Source organism: Periplaneta americana, chromosome 4, assembly GCF_040183065.1.
Source record: "Periplaneta americana isolate PAMFEO1 chromosome 4, P.americana_PAMFEO1_priV1, whole genome shotgun sequence".
In the NCBI taxonomy this organism is placed as follows: Eukaryota; Metazoa; Arthropoda; class Insecta; order Blattodea; family Blattidae; genus Periplaneta; species Periplaneta americana.
The window spans coordinates 60157096-60178773 of NC_091120.1; the positions used below are offsets into that span (position 1 = coordinate 60157096).

Genomic DNA, 21678 nt, shown 5'->3' on the forward strand with positions numbered 1-21678 from the left:
AACAACTAATTTATCCACATTGACCTCCATTCTGAATAATGTGCACTACACAACAACATAGCATCTGTAGAGTGTGTAAGTGTGCAATAGTGGACGTGGCTACTCACGCATGTGCAGTACGCTGCAGTCATCAGACAGTCTGCTCGCGACCAAGCAGTCATCCAATGTTATCTCTCCATGTCTCCTCGTGACCGTCTTGTCACATCTGATTGTGTGTGCACCTCATCATAAGAAATCAATGGGAGACAAGTACCATCGGACAAGATGTTGTGTCGTGCTGCATCTGATTCTGTGTGCACCTGCCATAAGTGTTTTGAGAGGCAGTCATGTCCATTGTATATCCTGAAGTCTACCACTACTGCTTCTCTTGTTTGGTTGCTGGTTTCCTTTCCCCTTCTTGCTAACCATGGCCATGGTTTGTGATTATTGTTTTTTTTTAGAACTAACTTCCACTTGGCAGCTGAAGATCTATATACATTGTACTTACGAAAATGTGTTTCTTAAGAAGCTGAAGTCCATACTTAAAAAATTAATTTAATCGATTTTAATTTTTATTTATAGAAAACCAGCCCACAACGAACAATGGGTATGTAAAACCCTTGCTTGTGACACATGTGCCCGGTTGGGGTGGACCAGCAGGGTCACTGGGAGGTGGTAGCTATCCTCCTACACCACAGAACATGTATCAACCTCAGTCTCCAGATCCAAGTGTAACAAGAGACACTCCTTCTGTCGCAAGTGCAGTCAGTGACTCTGTCAGTAGGTGAGTGATATTTTTATATATGAGTTTATTATAAGATTTCCTCTTTTTTTCCTCCAGCATTTAGAGCAATAAGACTTTGAAAGGAACAACCAATCATTTTTTTTAAATATCTGCAGGTATACATGTTAAAGCTGATTTCTGAGGTAAATATTTTGGTTTCTGCAGTGAACAAATAACTTTTATACTAAAGGAAAACTGTTTTAAGTCTTAAGTACAGTAGAGGAGACAAGACCTGTTGTGTGATCTTATTTTCAGTATTATGTATGGAGGGGAAAGATAAAGTTTTTATCTGAGCTGAATTTTCGTATCTGTAGATTTGTGTAACATTAACCAGTGTGAAACAAACTCTTCCTGATCGCTCATTCTTTCCCCTTCTATGCAGCTCACATACCAGGTCTTGCTTCCTGGTCTGAATTTTTTTATAAATAATTTCTGGTAATAGGTCACAGGGGTTTTTAGCATATGTAAAAACAATGCAGTGGAAAAGTCTATCGAGTTCTGCAGCAAAAAAAAAAAAAAAATAGATTGATAGTGTGAGGCAGTATATTTGGTAAGATATTTATCTTTTAATCTGTATTTGGCATTATTTGAGCCATTGTGTAGGTTTGATTTACTATTGTGTAAGTTTTATTTACTAGCTCATTGAATTATAAAAGTTTGTATTTCTTAGCTTGAGTTGTATTTGCCTACGTAATTTTTTGTTCCATTTGAAAAGTTCACATTTTCATGGGAGGGAGGATGGATCAAGGAAACAAACGTATAGAACTACAATAAAATATTATATGCACAACAAATTCATATTTTTGGCGAGCTATATTCGTGGACAGGAACTTCATTGCATAGATCAGTAATTGTAGAATTACCGGCACAGTACAACCCTGATTATTCGTCATTGAATTAACCGATTGGCAAATTATCCAATTTCATTTTTGCGACTGTATTCCCCTCCCCTCTCCCTCCACATTGACAATAGTGTAGGCATATCTCCGATTAGAAAGTTCAGATGCCAATAACAGTAAAATGTGCAGTACTGTGTAGGTTGTACCTTCATAGGGCTGCTGTTGAAAGCTTAAAAGATTTCATATTTCACTTTCAGAAGGTGTTTGTTTCCTGACATTCTTGCCATTAGAAAAATGTGGTTGGAACATATAAACGAAGCTAAGTAAAGTAAAAGTGCAGAGAAAAATGACAAGAATTCTACATGAAGGCGTAGATAGGGGAATTCATCATGCAAGGAAATTGTATAAATAATATAAATAAATTCATACATGTTTCCATTTAACTCTTTTTTGTTATGTATTATTTCCATGGATTGTAGTGTAGTGCAATGATAGTTCAGTTGAATATTTACCCTGTATAATCCTATGCAACAGTGATTGCATTATTGTAGGTACCTCAAAATACCGTATTGTTCACTTCATACATGAAAGTTAAGTATAGTATATAGGTGGTATTTTCTTTTCTTATCATAATCCTGTTTGATATGAGACAGCTGTAATTGCATTATAGCAGAAATTTCAATTTACTGTGTTGAACACTTTTTATATGAAAATCAAATGCGATATAGATTAACTAATTCTTTATATTCTCATATTGTGATGTTGCACAAAAATCGATTTTGATATTTTCGAGGAAATGTACGATTTTAGCATAATTTATTTTGGAAAAGACAAAAGCTGTGTTGAGCATGTCATTGGTCAGTTTGTATGCTGCTATATCTACTAATGATTATTGGACGGATTTTGTTCGAATTCTTTATTTATACCATTCAATTTATTTGGAATGATACATATGAAATACATTCATTTTTAGTAACAATTTAATAGTTATGTATTTGAAATCAAATGGAGACGACTTAAAATTGATTCTATGATTTTCTTAATTTTATATCTTGCATAAAATAAAAGAATAAATGAAGTGAGCTCCTCAGATCTGTATGTTTCGGAGAATTTAATTATTACATAAAGAATTACGTCTGCTTTTTGTTGCTATTGTTCTACATCCCAATTACCACGATACCAAGTTTCTACTACTCTGGACACCTCATTGTTACAGGATCAGCATCCCTAATCATAAATCTGTTTGTTACATGTGAGTGAACTCAAGCAAAGTATATATTTGTTCATGTCTCTCTTAAATGCTGAATTTTGTAAATGAAAATATATTAGAAATTATTATAAATATATAATGTTCATATCAGTTGAAGATACCGAGAAAAATGACATTCCTAAAGAAGTCCTAAAATTGCTAGCATTGAAAACTATTCGGGCTATTCCATATGAAATCGATCAGTAAAAAACCTCGCATTTTTTTACACTCTAATTTTTTCCCTATTTATACAAGGTGCTGAAGGGAGTGCATTTTCAAAAATATACTATTGAAAGTGAAACGGTTTTTGTACTATTGAGTGACAAATTTAGCGTATTTTATAAAAACAAGCCTCTTTCAGCGCTCAGAACTCTGGAACCATTTACTGCAGAACATTGAACGGGAGCTTATTTTGAAGCTGACATTTGGTAGGTTAAGAAGTAATCCTTATTTTTATTGTATGCAGAGGGATAGATAATCTGATTTTACTTACTTTTACGCTTTTTGCCCATTTGTACAAATATAAAAAATATTGAGGAAAAAACCTTGCATTATTAAGAGGGATTCAGCATTGTTTGCTTAGTGGCTCGGCAATAAGTTTCGAGGGTATTAAATAAATTATTTTCACACACCTAGACTTGAACGGCGCAGTACTGCATGCACGCACTGGCCGAGAGCTGAAGATAAGCGAGAGTTTAGGCGTCATTTTACTCCTGTGTTTATGAAAACCTGTGATAACGCTAGCCAAGCTATGCATTACTAGATGACACGTCACGTGTTTATTTCTTCTGGTCTTGTTTGCCTCGGCTATCTCCCATCTCACAGTCAGCCATTAGTTCACGCTCGTACTACTTATTTTCTTTATTTGATATTTTCAATACTTTCTTATTAACGTGCCATCAGTAAAAAATGTGTGTTTATTTCTACTTTCAATGTGGAATCTAACTATATATTTTAAAAATATTTTTTCGGTGGCAAAGGCGTCTTAATGAAGAAAAATCTAAATTTCTCCATTTCCATAAAAAGTGAGAAAATCTGTTTATATGTCAATATAAACTTTAATTTCTCAGCATCAAAATAAACCATGATTTTGATCATTGGGTGGAAGGGTTTCGGAGCTACAACAAGGACCTTATAGATATATATATATATATATATACTAATATAAAAAAGATAATGAACGGTACATAAATATTACCGTTAATGATATTAAACCCTTATATGTAAATAATAGTAACAGTATAACTAGAATAAAACTCATTGAACAAATCTCAAAACAAAAATCGGACTTAAATAAAAAACTAAAGATTATTTACAATAACAAAAAAAAAAAAAAAAAAAGTAAAAGCCGAATTTCTCCATGCTAATTTTATGAAAATACGATAAATTTAAATATTTTTAATTTAAACACTATGAAGTTCTGATGCCTCAAACTTTGCACAAAGTATTGTATCACAGTTCTCTACATACAAAAAAAGTTGTATTGTATTTAGAAATTGTAAGGCCAATTTTCTCTATATTTCGGTCGATTTGAGATGGAATAGCTCATTCATTGTTTTTGTTGTTAACCAATGCTAAGTTCCTGGCAATAAAAACCTTTAACACTATTGCTCTTTGTTATATGAGAGTGATGTAGTAAAACTTTTTTAATGTAGGCACCATATTTTTATGTTATGGCGATTATTTCACCTACATGCAACCCCCAAACTGCTGGAGTACAATATGACTTAGCTGTGAGGATTGTTAGAAACTCCACCTACCTGTGACGATTGTCAGAAACTCCACCGATCATATCCCCTCTTCATCACTAAGGGGAAATGGCATTTCTTCCCAGAGCCTCTTTTGTTGAAAGCAGGTTGCATCACAGGAAGCTGAGAATGGGATGTGAGTAGGAGAGTTATGGATTGCACTTCACTACTCCTTGCTACCTAGGAACTGTTCATAGTAAATCTCCTAACAAAGAATAGGTTAATATTTTTACTGATGGATCCCTGTTACCTAACCAATTTTCTCGTTTTATAAATCCTTAGATTCAGTAATTCTGAAGCAGCTATTAGTGCTACAACAACCGGTCTGCTGGCTAAAATTAAAGGAGTAATTGATTGTTGGAAAATTATACACCATTTATTGAAGCTTAACAAAACTATGGTTTTTCAGTGGATACCGGCACACTGTGGATTATGTGGGAATGAAGTTGCTGACCATCTTGCTGAGAAGGGAGTAAAATCTTACAAATACCCATGTCAACTTCGTCATTTCCAATAGTTAAAAGATAATTCACCTCAAAATATCACTATATAATATCATGCCATTTCCACGAAATTTGAAGTAATAAAATATGGGGGTGTCTCAGTGTACAACGAAATATAATTCCAGAGTATCAAGGAGAAGTGCAGTTGCATCCTTTTGATTACTCACAGGCCGTGTCTGTTTGTCAAAACAGTTGAAGAAATTTGGAATTATTTTTTCACCACTTTGTTCATTGTTGTGAAATGTGTAGAACATGTCATGAAGAAATATGCATCACTTTAGTGTTTTTATATATATTTTTTTTTATTGTCAGTTCACTTTAGCTCTTCATTACAAAGAATAATCGGGGTTTTACTGTATATGCAAACAGCTCGTATAAGATCACAAACTCATAAAAGTTCATACTAAATATTATTGACCAAATGTGAAACCATAGCAAAATTATTTTCTGCATATATGAAGAATCTCTCATTGCATTCAATTAATTAAAATTTTGTAAAAGAAAATATTCATTCTAATATTCCTGTGGTCATAAGTTCATTTCATTCTGCTAAGAAGTTTTGAAGAAGAAAATTTGTGTAAGGAAACATCAGTATTTATTTTGGTATTAAACATATTGAAGATCATAAAAGTGTCGTGAGGACCTGTGTAATTATATTTCCTTAATCTAATCTTTTTACTGTTGCTGCGATCCTAATCTTATTATAATTTGGAATCGTGTGAGTGGTAACCATTATTTTGAATTGTCACATATTTAGGATTTGCTGTATCCTCTACATTAGCAAATTTTTATGAAATGATACAGCAAATGAAGATCTATTGCTTCAGTCCTCAGAAACTTTGAAATAAATGTAACAAATATGGTAAGTAAAAATACTGAATGTAAACCATTGAAGTGTAAGCATAATTATGTCTTTCCATTTTTTGGGCACAGTTTAACCACTGTTATGGAATTGTAAAAGCAAGGTTGCCAAACTTTTACAAAAGATATCAGCCACTGCATCCATGACAGCTGAGCACAGGGTACCAAAGTGAAGACATTGAACAGAAGATCAGCAGAACATTCAACACATGATCCAACAGTTTAATTTTCTTTTCTGAATGGAGGAATGAAGACTTTTTAGTTCTATAAGTAAGGCTATACATTGTACTGACTTCAGGAACAGCGATTATGTAATTAAAGAGAATTTAATAGAATGCTTGTGAAATAACTTATAAACAGTTACATTAATTTTTAGAACAATTTCTTTTTTATACCGAATTTTTATTGTTGTAAAAGTGTAAAAGGCTTATATTAAGTCCTTTCTTTTGAAGCGGATACACTATAACTCTTTGCAGTATTCCCGTATATGTAAATGCTTATAGAATACAGATATCATCTTACAGTAATTTTTCTCATTTATTTGGTGGCTGTAGAAAGTTGCATCATTTTCATCATCAGACTTCTTACCTAATCCGCAAGTCCATAAAGTAGGAGAAAAATCTATTTTCTTACTAAAGTTCATCCAGTCCCTACATAATGCTTGCTTTTTTTATGGTGTTACCCATGTATCATCATAGTAACAGCAAACTAGTACTTTCAAAGACAGTAAATAGTAAGTTCATAAAATCAACATACCCTCCTCTGAATTCTCTAATAATAATTAAGCTTTCATTACTATTTTATTTATGATATTGTGGATGTCTTAATTCATCAGTTAAGTACTTCTGCTACTGAAATTGGAACAATTGCATTCAGTGCCAAATGAATCAAACTCGCTAGCATTAAACTGATTTAACTAATGTAGATTCACCATTCTGTTTGATTATGAAAGGAGGAGCATGCGAATGCAGAAGCATTTGTAATGGAATCTATTAAAGCTGTGGGGTTCACTTGACCACACAATAAATTTTCTTGTAACATGTAATCGAAAAATATAAAATCTTTATTGTAGACAATATGGAATGGAACGGAATTTAAGTGAGGGGGGGGGGCACAGGTGGCAACTGCAACCTTTGAGATCTATTGCACTAGCCCTCGATATGGAATGAGTTGCATGCCATAGATCCCCTAAGCACACCAACCTAACCACAGGATTCCCTAACGACTTTCCCCGAGGCGAAACTCGTCCCCCGAGTAGGTCTGCCTCGGGTGCTCGTTGCAGAACCATCCAATGTCGCTTAGCTACATTCCACATTGGTTTACAACTCCCTTGACTTTTACATTATCGTATAAGTGATGAACCTCATTATTTTCAGCAAAAGTGTAATTGCTAAAATACTCATCATTGTATTGCTGTCACTGAGAACTTCGAATTTTGTAAATGTTTTTGCTTATTTGTGTTGTGTGTACTGCACAATACATTTTTCATTTCCTTGATTGACTTTGAGATGTATTCTATATTGCTCATAAAATTTATTAATTTAAGTGTGAATCTAATAGCTATCATATATGTATACTTCATAATTATTTGATAAAAACTTACCTTATTCACTCATCTAGTCTTCTTTGCACACAAATTGTATTCATCACCTCTACACTTCACAATGGGTTTTCCATTTCTGTGATTAATTTTAGAGGTGTATTCTACATTGTTCATAAAACTAATTAATGAAAGTGTGCGAATCTAATAGCTGCTTTCATAATATATATTTCATAATTCTTTGATAAATATTTTTGGTAAAACATACCTTGTTCAATTGCCTTGTCTATTTTTGCAAATGAATTTAAATAAAGCTAGAGTTACAGAAGAGCTCAGATGTAGCAAAATGCAACTTACTAAAAACAAAATCTGTCGATATTTTGTATTGATATAATAAAATTAACGTAATTCAACACAGTGAGGAATGTGGATGGGTTATATGTTTTATCGAAAGTGGGGTCTTTTAGTGGGAGATATTCCGAAATTTAATTTTTCGTATTTTTACATGAACATATATTACTCACATATATTACTCTAGTAACATTTATCCAATTCAAATGGGATGAAACTTTTCTCATATTTACATTCCTGTCAGTAGCTTGTTCATTATCCATTATAGAAATTTACTACGACATCTTTTTTACTGAAAAACTGCACAAAAGAAATCTTAACATTTGATTTATTGCAACAAGTGCAAAATGCTAGTGTGCAAAAACATGTTTCCTTCATCACTTGTGCATTTCACAATGCGTTTTCCATTACCTTGATTGACTTGGAGATATGTTTTATAGTGTTCATAAATTTCCGTGACCAGCATTGTTTCTAAAATCGGAGCAGAATGCCTTACATTTAAACAATAAACAGAATTTTATTCACGATTTAAGAGGACTTTTATGTATAGACATGGAAAATTCATTATAAATCTACCAATATTTAAAATTGAGAAAATGTATATTAAATTAAAACATTTAAGGTTTAAAATATAGGTGATAATTCAAAACACTGAAGGAATCTTTGATGATGGCTACGATTATATGTTTTTACAGTTCGGTAGTGAATACTGAAAGTTGTTAATATAGCCCATGCAAATTTTGATATACTTCTCCTATCAAAAAGTAGTCTTACGACTTACCAATTTTTGGGGTGTACACTGTAACATATGCTTAAGTCAGGAAAGCATGGTTCATAAATACTTTTATTTTCTTTGGCTTGTTTCGTTGTTGTTTTAAAGTAAACTGTAGGATCAAGAACTATAGCTTTGCTTTTCTTCAGATAAATGGCTATAATATCAACTCTTCCGATGACTTCTGTTGAAGAGGTGCATTGTACTTCTTTGAAGACATGCCATGTTTGAACTCGCAAAGCAGAATCAGCATTGATTGTATTTTATGGTGGCAAGTGTTTCTCAGTATTTCACCTTTACTGCAAAAGCCCGACACATGGCCAAGGGTTTCATTCTCATTACAGTCTGAATGACAGCAGCAAATTTTGTTAGGACATTTACCAGTGCTCGAATCGTCATGATGTTAGAATACATTTTCAGTGGGTTTGTCCATTCTCAAATTGGTAAACCTTTCTTACTCAGAAGTTGGCTTTAGAATGATCTGTTAAAACCTCAGTGCCTCTGCCTAGTAATGTGTACACTGTTCATGCACTAAAAGCTCGTTCTCTTAATGTTTTCCTTATTCTCCTATCCATCCACTGAGTGCTATTTTCATTGGGTAGGTCCAGTTTCTTCATTACAGTTTTTGTATTGGCAGGAAGATCTCTTACAGAATGGAGATGTGCGTAATCAACTTGAAGGAATCTTCTTCCATCCCATAAGGAATATAGCAGCTATTTAAAAATATAGTGCATGTTCTCTATTGTCATAGTATAACATTATTGTATATAACATTATTTTGTGACCAGAAAACATAACGTCAGAAATACGTGTGGAATTTCTCTTTAATGGTGATCTAGAAGAAGAGGAACAAGTCCATATTTTTCAAACTCCCATTCATGGTAATATATCTGACCTTGCTTACCTTTCTAACAGAGGGAGTGAATGGAATAGAATGGGGTTTTAGGAGAGGGGCACTGCAACCCAACAACGCAACCTTTAAAGATTTATTTGCTAACCCTCAAGCTAAGCGCATTACCAAACCCAAACCGGCTGACTACACTAAGGTTTGTTGCATACCCAGGTTTCGAGCAGACTATCCCTACTCGTCCTTAGACCAGCCCCCTCTGTGCATCTCCAGCCAGTATTCGGGAAATGCTGTGGAATGATGGTAGAATGCCTAATATGGAGAAATGGGAGAACCCCGAGAAAAACCCCAACTGTGACACTTGTCCACCACAAGTGTCACTATGGATTTTTCAATGAAAAATTCCAGACCTGGCCGAGACTCGAACCCAGACCGCCTGCGTGACAGGATGAACGTCTGGCCACAAAGCCACTGCATAATAGAGAGGGGTGAAGTTTTTACTGTTGTCAGCATCAATGTGGAAATGGGAGGAGAACCATGTAAAAAGTACTAAAAAGTATGTCCTTGCAAGGGAAATAGGAGCTGAGAAAAGGTGTCTATATGAGCAGCAAGTCTTTTGGCCACCCACTCACTCTGATTTTCGTGTTTGTAGAAACATTAGAGAATTCTGAAGAGGAAAACCGAAAAATCTCATTTGTGAAACATGTTCCTACAGCTCGACCAAGTTAAGTCTGCGAGCCGAGAGGGGAAGTTGGGGGTGGTAACGAGAGGAGACCAGTACAGTCTCATTTGACAGCAAAGTTTTCCTACTGCGCTTCAGTTCATAGAGCGGTAACAATTTAAGACGCTTTGAAATAGACTGTACTTCTACTTCTGCTTGACAGTGAGGTTTGGCGTTCTGATTGGCAAGCGTGGGCGTAGGAGAGAAAGTTGCATGAGGGGGGAGGCTGGGAGACAGCGTAACTGTTGCCTTTATCTGAAGACAAGGACAAAAAATGCATGTGCTCCGTAGTGTATTTTACACGATGTGCACACATTGAGCGTCAAGTGACCTATGTGGCAACTGTGTTATGCCTCTACATTCCATCCTGATATCCCCACTCGCAGACTTGACTTGGACAAGCTGTAGCTGTGTTCATATGTTGTTAAATGCATAGCTAGAATGCAATTCCAGCATACGGACAAACATGTTAAAATTTTAAGTTTGTTGACATATTTGCTTATCCATGCTACCAAATAGTCCACATCACTGTGTGACTGTTCAAGGGTGTTAAGTATTTACTTGAACAATGCTCGTATGAATTCTTGCTTCTCTTTAATTTCATAATCGCTATTATCAATCTGTCTGTCATATGGAGACTAGACAAACACTGACTGATGTTATCTTCATTTGTCTTGTAGAATTAGTTAAATGGTGCAATGTAACAAGTATATAAATATTATTTACTGATATTTTCTATGAGCAAGTGTTATAGGCTACATGAAGACCTTTTCAGTAATGGATCAGCATTCCAAGCTTGCTATTGTATGCCTGCTAATTGTACCATGACTCGTGTATTTCCCATTATAGTGCTGTGATTTTTAATTAAATCTATAAAATTGGTTACTTAGTTCATAGAGGTAAGATATGAACAAGGGTCAAACATATTAATTGTCTTACCATGTAATTTAATATTTTTGTCGGTTAAAAACCATTTTTGTACATTTTCTTCCTCTTACTTTCGCTTCTTCAAATTTCTTTATTTTTTCATTCTCATTTTCTCCCCTTTGATTTCTTCCTTCATATTTATAAAGAGTGATAAGTTAGCTCCACTATCTTGTTGAAGTTTCTGTTTTGATACATTTATTTGAATAGATATTTTGGCTATCATTTGTAATTTTTTTATTATTTTGTTTTGTTTTATTTTATGATCTAAGTATATTAGAGATTAAAGTTTCTGTCCATGAAAATGATTTCATGTAGCCTGAGCATTCAAATTTTACCTAGAGATATAGGAATATATTATATATATATGTATATTGAAGTAGTTAAAGTAACATTGTTTCTTCAGTAAGTTAATTATGGGCACAATTTGCTTCTTTTTTTTCTTGTAAAGAGGCCACACTGGTAGTGTTGAACGTATGACGATACAACTTTGTAACCTGGTTATAACATTCTTTGATGGATATATTTCCGATATTTAAAATATTATCACTTATAAAAAGTTATCATATATATTTTGCAATGATGCATAATCTCAGGAATAGTATTGCATTTTTATATATATGAAGACAACAACGATGCCGTATGCAAGAAGTGCTTTTAAAATTATCTTATTGCTCAGACCATCAACAGTGACTATAATTTATTTTATCTTTCCTTTAGAAAGTCACAAATGTCCATACAATTTGTATGCACTGTTGTAAGGAATACGTATATATACTTAAAAAACATTTATGTTGTTAAAATTAATTTTGTATGAAGTCTTTTTGTCCAGGACCCCACTGTGTGTTCGGTTCTTATTAATTTTCTTACATTGCTGTTGGAATTTCCACTTAGAGCTTGTTATAGTATTATTTGCTAGTTACTTTCGTCAGTTTGCAGCTCATGTCTTTGAACGTAACTTTAAATGTACATATATAAAACAGTTCGTATTTTATTGAATAATGTTTGCAATGCACAAATAATGGATTACCCTCATAACACAGCATAACAATTGAAAAAAAATATGGAGACCTAGAGATCATTCTGTTGCAGAGGAGTGTGGACAGGAATAGAAAGAAACAGAGTTAAGAAGTCATCTTTTTCTCTATATGCTGCAAATACTGGATTTTCAGTTTTCACTTTTATTATTATTGTGCAACAGTCAGCTATAACAACTGGGGAAATTATCGTGCTAACCACATGTTACCTCTTTCATATTGGAGATCTTGTTGATCACCAGCTTTCCCTCCTTAAGCCACTGGAGGACGATTTTAGTGCCATAGCAGGTCAGCACTAGGAACAGAAAAGTAGAAAGAGGAGGAAGGAAAGGGAAATGAACCCCTAGGCCTCGAATGCTCTAATGCCGTCGGGGTCGAAGAAAGTAAGAGTTCAGTCAGAGGACTGGATAGGAAAGGGTAAAGAGGGAATTAGGTATTGGTTAGAGGAAAGTTATACCAAATTCAGTCATTAACTCATCAAGCTGACCAGTGCTAATTGATGAGTAGCCCCTATCTTTAGTTCAGCTTGTAAAATTATGCTTACTAACAGCTGCACCATGGGAAGGTAGGGATGGGACATTGGGTATTTGTCCAGGTTGGTTCCTTAAAGCCTTCAATGGGAAGAATTAATGGCTCTCCCCCCTGTATCCGACAGATACCCTTTTGCAGCCAAATGACTTTATTGTCAAACGCCTGGCATTAGAAAACAACAACATGTTACCTCTATACTGGTTGGATCACTTCTTCTGTGGCATGTGGATATGAGCTCAGCATTCGGCTAAATAGTCTTGGCCTTCCACAGAATTTTTGTGTGACATGCCAAATATGATAAATTCTGACTATAAAATATTCACATTTGTAAAAGAAGGGATAAATGTACTTCACTTTTTTGTAGGTATCCGCTACTTTCTTCATTGAGCTACTCTATTATTAAAGTCTAATGTATTAGTGAGTGTTTACTTTTCTTTGAGGAGTTTCTATATAGGTAATCTTCCATTATTTTCCTAGATGGCCTACATTTTCTTTTCTTCTACATTTCAAATCATTCTCATATTTAGAAATCCCACGTTGTCAAGTGTAGAAAAAAAAGTATTTGGTCCACAAAATAACTGTTCTTGTAAAATTTAATTGAGCTTGTGCTATCATAGGTTGTCGTTTTATTAACTTATAGTCTAACAAAGGAATCTGTAAATACGTCCAGTGTTGAGTACATACAGTAGATCATGATCTAAAACTTCAGCATACATGCTTTATGCTACATTGAAGTAGTCCAATATATAAATTTACTTTCAATGTGGTTGAATCCATCCATTTATTTCAAATAAGTGCTTTAATATATTTTTGTATAGAACTAAAAAAATCTTCCATGTCTTCATTTGATAAATTAGAAATTCGCGTGAAATTTAACTTGGTATGTTGTTCAGTTGTGAAACATGTTTTACAATAAATTATTAAATTTTTCCTTTATAAGCGGTTTATAATATGCATTTATTTTGTCACATGGAAGCATGTTAGAGTTGTGCATAAAACCCAGTAATAAAAAAATTATTGCAGTACATGATATTTTTAAAACTTTTGCTCAACTGTAGAACAATAGAACCAAGAAAAGCCTTATTTTGAAGTGACAGTGTTTTGCTTTAATAAAATTAGGCTCTAGATATCTGAAAACTAATGAATTGCATAGTAAATATAATAAAAACTAATATTGTTGAATATAATTTTTTTAATAATACAAGTTTGAGGTCATTCTTTTGATGACTAGGTTGTAATGGACAAAGTTGTTACTTTTTAATTCGTTACATTTGACATACATACAATGATTAGAGTATAATATGGTGGGATAATTATTTAAATATTCCATTTACAGAAATGATCATGTATTTTATTAAGGCATTGTATGGCTTTTGTTTTCGAATGAAGATACAGTGAAACCTATCTTACTATTCATCTGTTTGAACAATCACCATACAAAGGCTGTTCTTTGCTGGAATTGATATCTTACGACTTTTAAGAAACCTGCCATCGGTATATCTGAATGATGTAAATTATCTCTATTTAGTAATCACCATCGACTTTAGTTCTTAGCAGGTTTTATTTGTAGAAATGTGTGCATAAAATTGATTTTCTCATCAGATATTCACGAAGTGTAGCGATATTGAAGATGTGATAGAATCTTTCAATTTTTGCATTGTTCATTACTTCAATTTTACTTCCTTGAGATTAATAGTAGAGAGTAATGTTATGTGATGCGAAGTATATGAAAAATAATATATTTATTATTGTTAAGTATTTGAGAATGTACTATGAAATGTGTCTTAGAGCATTCAACTTCATTGAAGCATTCAAAGGAGAGTTTGCTTTTGTAATTAATTTTGTCTAAATGTTTTAAATTATGTTAGAGAAATGTTGCCAGTTGATTTCATAAAGAAGTCTTTTGGATATAAGTGACTATTTGCATTATGATTCACTTAAACTTTGTGATTAGCATGTTTTTTTTTTAAAGTACATTTCCTGCTCAAACCATTTCTTAAGCTGTGTTCACTGGTCACACTATTTAACAGTGTGATTGGTGTTGACTTAAGCAGGTTTCACTGTATTAAAGTAATTTTGATATCCAAGAGAGAAGTTCGGACTTCAAAGATAAAGATTGGTAAAATTTATTATATATAATAATCCTTCAGTGAATTAATTAAAGCATGGAAACCTATTTCATTGCTATTATGGCAATATTAGTAGACAATGATTGGCATTTAATATTCTTTCCTTGAATCCACAAAATATTACTTGCAAATGTGGTGCTAAAGCAACAATGCCCTAATAGTTCAATGGTTGAAACACAGTTAATCTTATTAGTAATGGACCAGCCCTCGTGAAAAATAGTAGTTGAATTCAGATATCTAAATTTATTAAAATAATTCCTTATAACATATGGTGTGTATAGTCTTTCAGGAATGCGGTGAAGTTTCACACACGAAGGTGTATTTTTTAGTCTTGTTCAAAATTTTATTCCAGAGATAAAAGAGAATAGAACTAAGAATGTTATGTTTACAATTCCGTAATCTCTAATTTCAGTAATCATTTGCAGATAATTATTCCATTAAAAATTACAGCATCCTTTTCTGTCGTGTTAATTGAAATTAAAGTAGAATTTAATGTCATTCCACATGTAGTCTTTTTTTTATATATAATTTTGTGGAACCATTGAAAAATGTTATAAGGAGGTTAAATTATACTTGTATCTACAGCAGTTTTAAAGAAAAGTAGGAACACACAGTATTTATAAGAAGCATTTACTTATTTTTTATTTGACAAGGTTTATTGCTGTATTCGTTTATGTATAGTTCCTATTCACAGTTGAGGAATTGTTGAAATATGCTACAACCTTGTTGTGCTATGCACACTACCAGGTTCTGTCATATTCTTGTAGTGCCAAGTTCATCGTTACTTGTGGCACAGCTTCTGTTACATAATTGATGTAGAGTCCCCAAGTTTATAGTCCACTATAAGTATTAGGACAGGCATCAGCTGTAAATTACTATTTAGCTTTTTAAGTGTAGAAGAATATATATATAAGTTAACGATTCTGCCTTCAGAGGCAGAGCAAGTAATTCATATTTTATATCTTGTGATTACTTCATTGTTTAATGTAGACAGTGTTAAAATTGTTGGCATGTTGGTTAATGTTTCAGTCATATAGTATATGAATGTATTCTTTATGATTCTGACAGTCTACTAATTCTTATAAATTGTCAAGTTGCACAAAATCTACTTAAGTTTAGTATTTGGAAACAGGGTAAAAATGGGAGCAAAGTTACATGATTTATCATGGTACTTATGTAAAATTCCTTGCGATGTGCAATCCTTACCCTAACTAACTTGGCTTTTTCTTGAAGGGAATGGGGGAAATCGTATGTGTGACATATTTCATAAACTTTAAATTTGTTAAAAAAATATGTGTAACATGTTTCATAGCATAATCTTTATTACATTTATATGTACGCTTTATGTACCCAAAGTTAGCTTTTGTCACAATGCACATCTTTCATTGAAAAATCATAAGTGATTGGCATTTGTGTGCTGAAGGTTTAATAGACTATTCATTCTTATAGAGCTTTCATGGAACATATTTCTGTCTCTGCTTTCAATTAAGAAGTTATATCCTGAATAGTTGAAATATTGTTTAAATTACCTAGCAATATGTCTTTGTTCTTTTTCCTAAAAGAATCGCCTTAATTTTTTCGACTAATAATGAATATGGAACTTTATGTGAGAACGGAACTTACTTTCTGAATGTCTTATCACTTTCCTATCAAAATGTTTCGTACATAATACGTGCAATATTAATCACCATTTTTGTACTTATGCCAAAAACATAATGAAGTAGGATAGTTTCAAATTCATACAATCTATTAAAATTATGCATACAAGTGGCAGTTTTGATAAGACTTTGGATCTGCAGTACTGGTATTGCTTTTATGAATTATTATATAATAACAGTGGTTCCCAAAATGGGGATCATGTAAAGATCTGATGGGATCACGAGATGATTTACAAAATAAAACAAAATTTCCTTATTAATATATATTTAGGCCACGTTGTATTTAGAAACATGATCATAAAAAATGTTGAACATAAAAATAAGAAGTGTTGCAATTGCTATGAAGTACAATAATAATTAATACGACAATTGCACTCGTTTTTGAGAAAGTAGCTTCTGAAATCTGAACTCCATATTTGACACACACACACACATACACAGAGATATTTTCATTTTCGAGGAGATTTCTCGTTTTCTTTTAATGATAATCACAGATTAGAAGCTTATTTTGCATAAATAAAAGTCTGCAAATGCTATAAAAAATTTTTAAGAGCTTCTTTTGCAAGCTCAAGATAGTCTTGCATTCTTTGATTCAAAACTGATCTATGCTCTGTGGAGAGAAATATGTGTGGTTTCAACATTCCATCAATAGGTACATATTGCAATAAGTTTTTCCTTAATATATATATATTTTTGAAATTTCAGCCAGTTAGCACAACTTCTATTTAAAAGCGGATTCAGTCTCCATCTATGGCTGTCGTAATTGTTTCAAGTTTCTTTCGAAAAATACTCGAAAAGCCAATGTTTAAAATAATGCAAACTTAATTGGATGTCCGTAAAATAAATCAGTAGGTCTGTTTCTCGTGTCATATGGTATGTAGCTAAATTTACCATGAGCTTTTTAATACACTGGATGAATCAAATTTCTTTTTGTCTAGTGTTATCACCCAGAAATCAAGTTTTCTTATAAATTCGTCCATTTTATCTCTTGCTGTTATTACCTTAATATCTTAGCCTTGCAGACTACTGTTCAGAGTGTTTAATTATTCGAAATATATGTAAGCAAGGAAGGCCGGTATAAGTCAAAGATAATAGGAAAATATATTTGCATATTCTGATTTCTCGTCTAGCAGGTACCTGGTACATTAGCAGTTGAGTTCTATTCACTGATTTTGAGTAAAATTATGGTTTTCGATTTTACAGGGATTTGTATTTTTCGATTGGAGTTAAGTGCCAGTACAGTAGTGGAGGTTCGCAAACGTCTCGCATAAAAGTGGGTCGCTCCTTCAGAAAAAGTTTGGGAACCACTGAATTATGACATATTTTGAAGATGACGGGAAAGGGGAAAGATTGGAGAATGCTAGGTTTGCAGTGAAGAACCTGCCATTGGGCAGAAAACTGTGATTGAATGACGTACATTTTATTAAGTTGTAATGAACGCCATTGGAATTTAAAAAAAAAAAAAAGCTTTTTATTGAAAGTTCAGATCTATATTGATAGCGTTTCAAATTAAAAGAACAGGACTACGTAATTGGAATGTGAATGTACATTTAGAAATATGGAAAATTCGTTTTTTTTAAATATAGTACTTCTGCAGTCTTATACAAAGTAAAAAAGAGATGATGTAAAATAACGATTTCAAGAACTGCAATTAGAAAAATATAAATTTTCTTTATTCTTAATACTGGTAAAAGTATTTCTTACATGTCATTTATTTGTCAGCATGACATCATTTTTCTCTTGTCTGTCATGTGAATCTTTTTTTCTTAAATTATATTGGAAGAGTTTCTCGATTCCTAGAACAAAAGTAAGGAAAACATTTACGAAGAGGAAAATTTATTTTATTTGTTTATTTATTGACATAAGTTAATGACTGTGATACCTGTAATAACAATGTAGAGTTTGAAGTAGAATTTAGACACAATTCTGAGGATGAGGCTAACTGTTCAAGTATGATGTTTGAGATTCAGAAATAGCTCCATACAACAAAATTTGTTAATAACCTGAATTTTCAGTGCAATTGTGGTTGTAACGAAATGCTTATGCATATTGTTATTTAGTGCTACAATTCACTCACTATCAAGATTTATATGTGCTGAATAATATTTTAAGAAGTCCTCTTATAAGTTCTATCATACCAGCTTCAAATGTACTTGATCCCCTCCATATATAAAATTAACTTAAAAAGTGAAGATTTTCTCGTAGAATATTAAGATGTGAACATCCTATCAGATGTGAAGTGTAATCCTATGTGAAGATAAACACATCTCTCCATATATTTATAAATTAGTACTACAATAAATTTATGTTCATAGATTCGAAATATGTCCTGTAAAAGTGCATAGCAGATGCGAGTTCATCATTATCGTTAAACCTTCACACGCATAAATTATTCCTGTAAGAGCACTGCAGAATGTATATCTATGTCACAGCTTTGAGGATTGAGTTAATGTGGTTTTCCTTGAAATGATGGTGCATAGTGAAGGTAATAATTTTGTGTGGCAAAGATTTGACAAAGAGTGAAGACATAGAGTATTAACTTAAATTGTACTTTACTCTTGGAATAAACTTGAACATTTTTTATCATCACTTCACCAAATCTTTGTCTCAGCAAATTGTGAAAGGTGTTCCAAATACAGCATGTCCAAGTGTCTTGGAAAATCAATACCACTGTTTGCTCACAGCCATTGATCCATCCATTCTGCCTCAATGACTAAGGTATGTTGCAGATACATAGTGGAATGGGGGAAAAATATTTTTTTTATGGTGCTGGAGGCAGCACATTTTCTTGTGATTGAAATTGTTGAACATTAGCCTATGCTGCTACCAGTCTTTTTAAAGTAAATGGAAGTTTTGTATACGTAAAATTTATTAACAAGAGTAACTTAAGTAATTGATCATGCAGGGTTTTAGTAAATAAGAAATTCTGAAGCATATCTGAAAGAAACTTTTATTCTCGATATACATTTACTTAATTAGAAAATAGTATATTTATATAAAAGCTCACTTTTGGCAAACATAATAGCTAGAGTTCTATAGAACGTTATAGGTATTCTGATCACTCTAAGTGATAACTATTGCATAGAACATAATCATGTTAAAAACGAGGACGTTGTGATTCAGAGAGTTTTGATGATCACATATATAGCTTTGTCATCACCACATGATTTGGGGTGTCTAATTTTCAGAGAGGCCTATATATAGAGAGAGCTGTGCTCTGTTGTAGTAGCAGTGGTAATGAAGTGCATGAAATTGTTGACGTGAACAGTTAAACTGTTGAAACATATTAAATGTATCCTTCCCAGTATGGGAATGCTCATAAATGTAACATTTTCTCTTTTCTGTCTCAGTCTAAACTTACCAATTGTGATCTCATCCTGTCATCAACATGTTCAAGAAGATAATATTCTACCGAGAATGACATCACTTCCCTATGTGAACAATAACACTGTCTCATAATGCCTAGGAGGTATTGGAAGGGACATATGTATGCATCAGTATGAGGTTGAATTAACGTCAGTTGAAAACCAATAGGATCTCTTCTGCCTTCTTAAATCTCTAGATTTAGTTACAGAAACAAATCCAGAGGACGTGTAAAATACGAGAAACATTTATAAAATATATTTTGTCACTTATTTACATAATTATATACAAATATCTGGCTTTTTATTATAAAGCAGCAGAGATTAGAATTGAACACATTGGCATTAAAAGTCCTGCAGTAAGAAATGTTTATCTCTGAACTATTCAGCAATGAGCAGAACTGAGACAAAAATTAATTGATTAAGAAGGAGAGTTTGAAATCGAATATTGGTCTCGCAGTGGTCTTGAATCGTAATGTTTTGCTCAGGAAATTACTTACCCTGTTAAAGTTTTTAAGCCAGCTGTAATAGTTACTTTGTAAATACGATACTTGACTGGGACTTGACTTTTCAGGTAAAAAAGTTAAGCAAATAGTTATCTGCAACTTCATAAGTTGTTAACAGGACTTCTTAATAGATTTTGCTTATCATCATTTATTTCAGTAGGTAATTTTGTGTCAAGTCGATAACATTTGCCTTTGGCATTTGAAGGTTTATGTATCATTCTTTCCCACTGAGGAATTCGTCTTGTATAAAAATCATTTTTAATTAGTGAGATCTTTACAAACCTGTATTGTTAGAGCAAACACGAAATGTAGTGTTTAAAGTTAGTGTGAATTTGATCAAAGCAGGATTCCAGAGAAGATAAGAACAAGAAACAAGTGTGTCAGGGTTAACATTGTCGATCTTTTATATTCGTTGAAGTGTGTGAAATATTATTGTTTACATAATTCCAGTTATACATAAACACAAACTGAATTCAGCAATTAGTGTAATTCATACTGCTGTTTTACGTGAAGGACAAAGAGCTCCGTTTTCTTCCTTCTAATAGTCACAGGGCTCTCGTACTGGTGTGTACTCATTCTTATCTCGTCTGTTTTATAATTATTTTTTACATTACCTATTTTTCTTTTAATAATTGTAATAATAATTTGTCCCGTGTTACTCTCACAAATATTTCATGGATGTTAATGTGTTATATACTAAGGAAGGTAAGACTTTTTTTTATGTGTAAATGAGCTGTCATAATTTTAAGTTTTATTCTGGACGTCATGAATTTCTTATTCATAAATAACTTGTGTTCTGGTCGTATGCATAATGTTTTGTATTTCGAATCCACAAAGCATAAGTTAATTATTCCATGCATGAGTATCTGTGAATATGTTTATACATGTATTATAGCTCTATTAAAAACATTCATTTTACTTCTCTTTGTTAAATTTAATCTTCTCCACTCCCTGTGAAAATTGCATTTTAATACAATGATTTTTTTTTTTAATGTATGTATATGTCAAGTATGTACGCCCAACATAATAATGACAATACCGTTATTTTTAATAGTTACACTTTTTGATATGATTATGAGTAGTACCTTGTGCTTATTTTTGAAGTGCTTTTCACAGACTATTGAATGAAAAAAAATAGGAGTGGAGAAGATTAAATTATACTGAACATTTTCAGATGAATTTATTGAAATTGACCAAAAGATCTTGAAGCAACTTCATGTTGAGAGTAGCACAATATTTGTTACATTCACATTTTAGCATTGTTGTTTCAATATGCACCAGTGTCAATAAAATAGATCCTCTCTATAACATTGATGTTGCAAGTTTTCTTTATTATG

At 32.7% G+C, this 21678-nt stretch overlaps 1 protein-coding gene across 6 annotated transcripts in view; it reads left to right on the top strand.

Moving 5' to 3' along the window:
* The window catches only part of Stat92E (Signal transducer and transcription activator Stat92E), a 48384-nt gene that overhangs the window by 22014 nt on the left and 4692 nt on the right, over positions 1-21678 (top strand). For 4 of the 6 annotated variants that reach the window (XM_069823388.1, XM_069823385.1, XM_069823384.1 and 1 more), the window contains one exon: positions 562-763. In XM_069823388.1, the coding sequence (XP_069679489.1) occupies positions 562-763 (202 nt within the window). Of the gene's footprint in view, positions 1-561; positions 764-1859; positions 2046-6035; positions 7872-21678 lie in introns of those variants that run through there. The other 2 variants (XM_069823390.1, XM_069823389.1) reach the window with 2 other exon arrangements.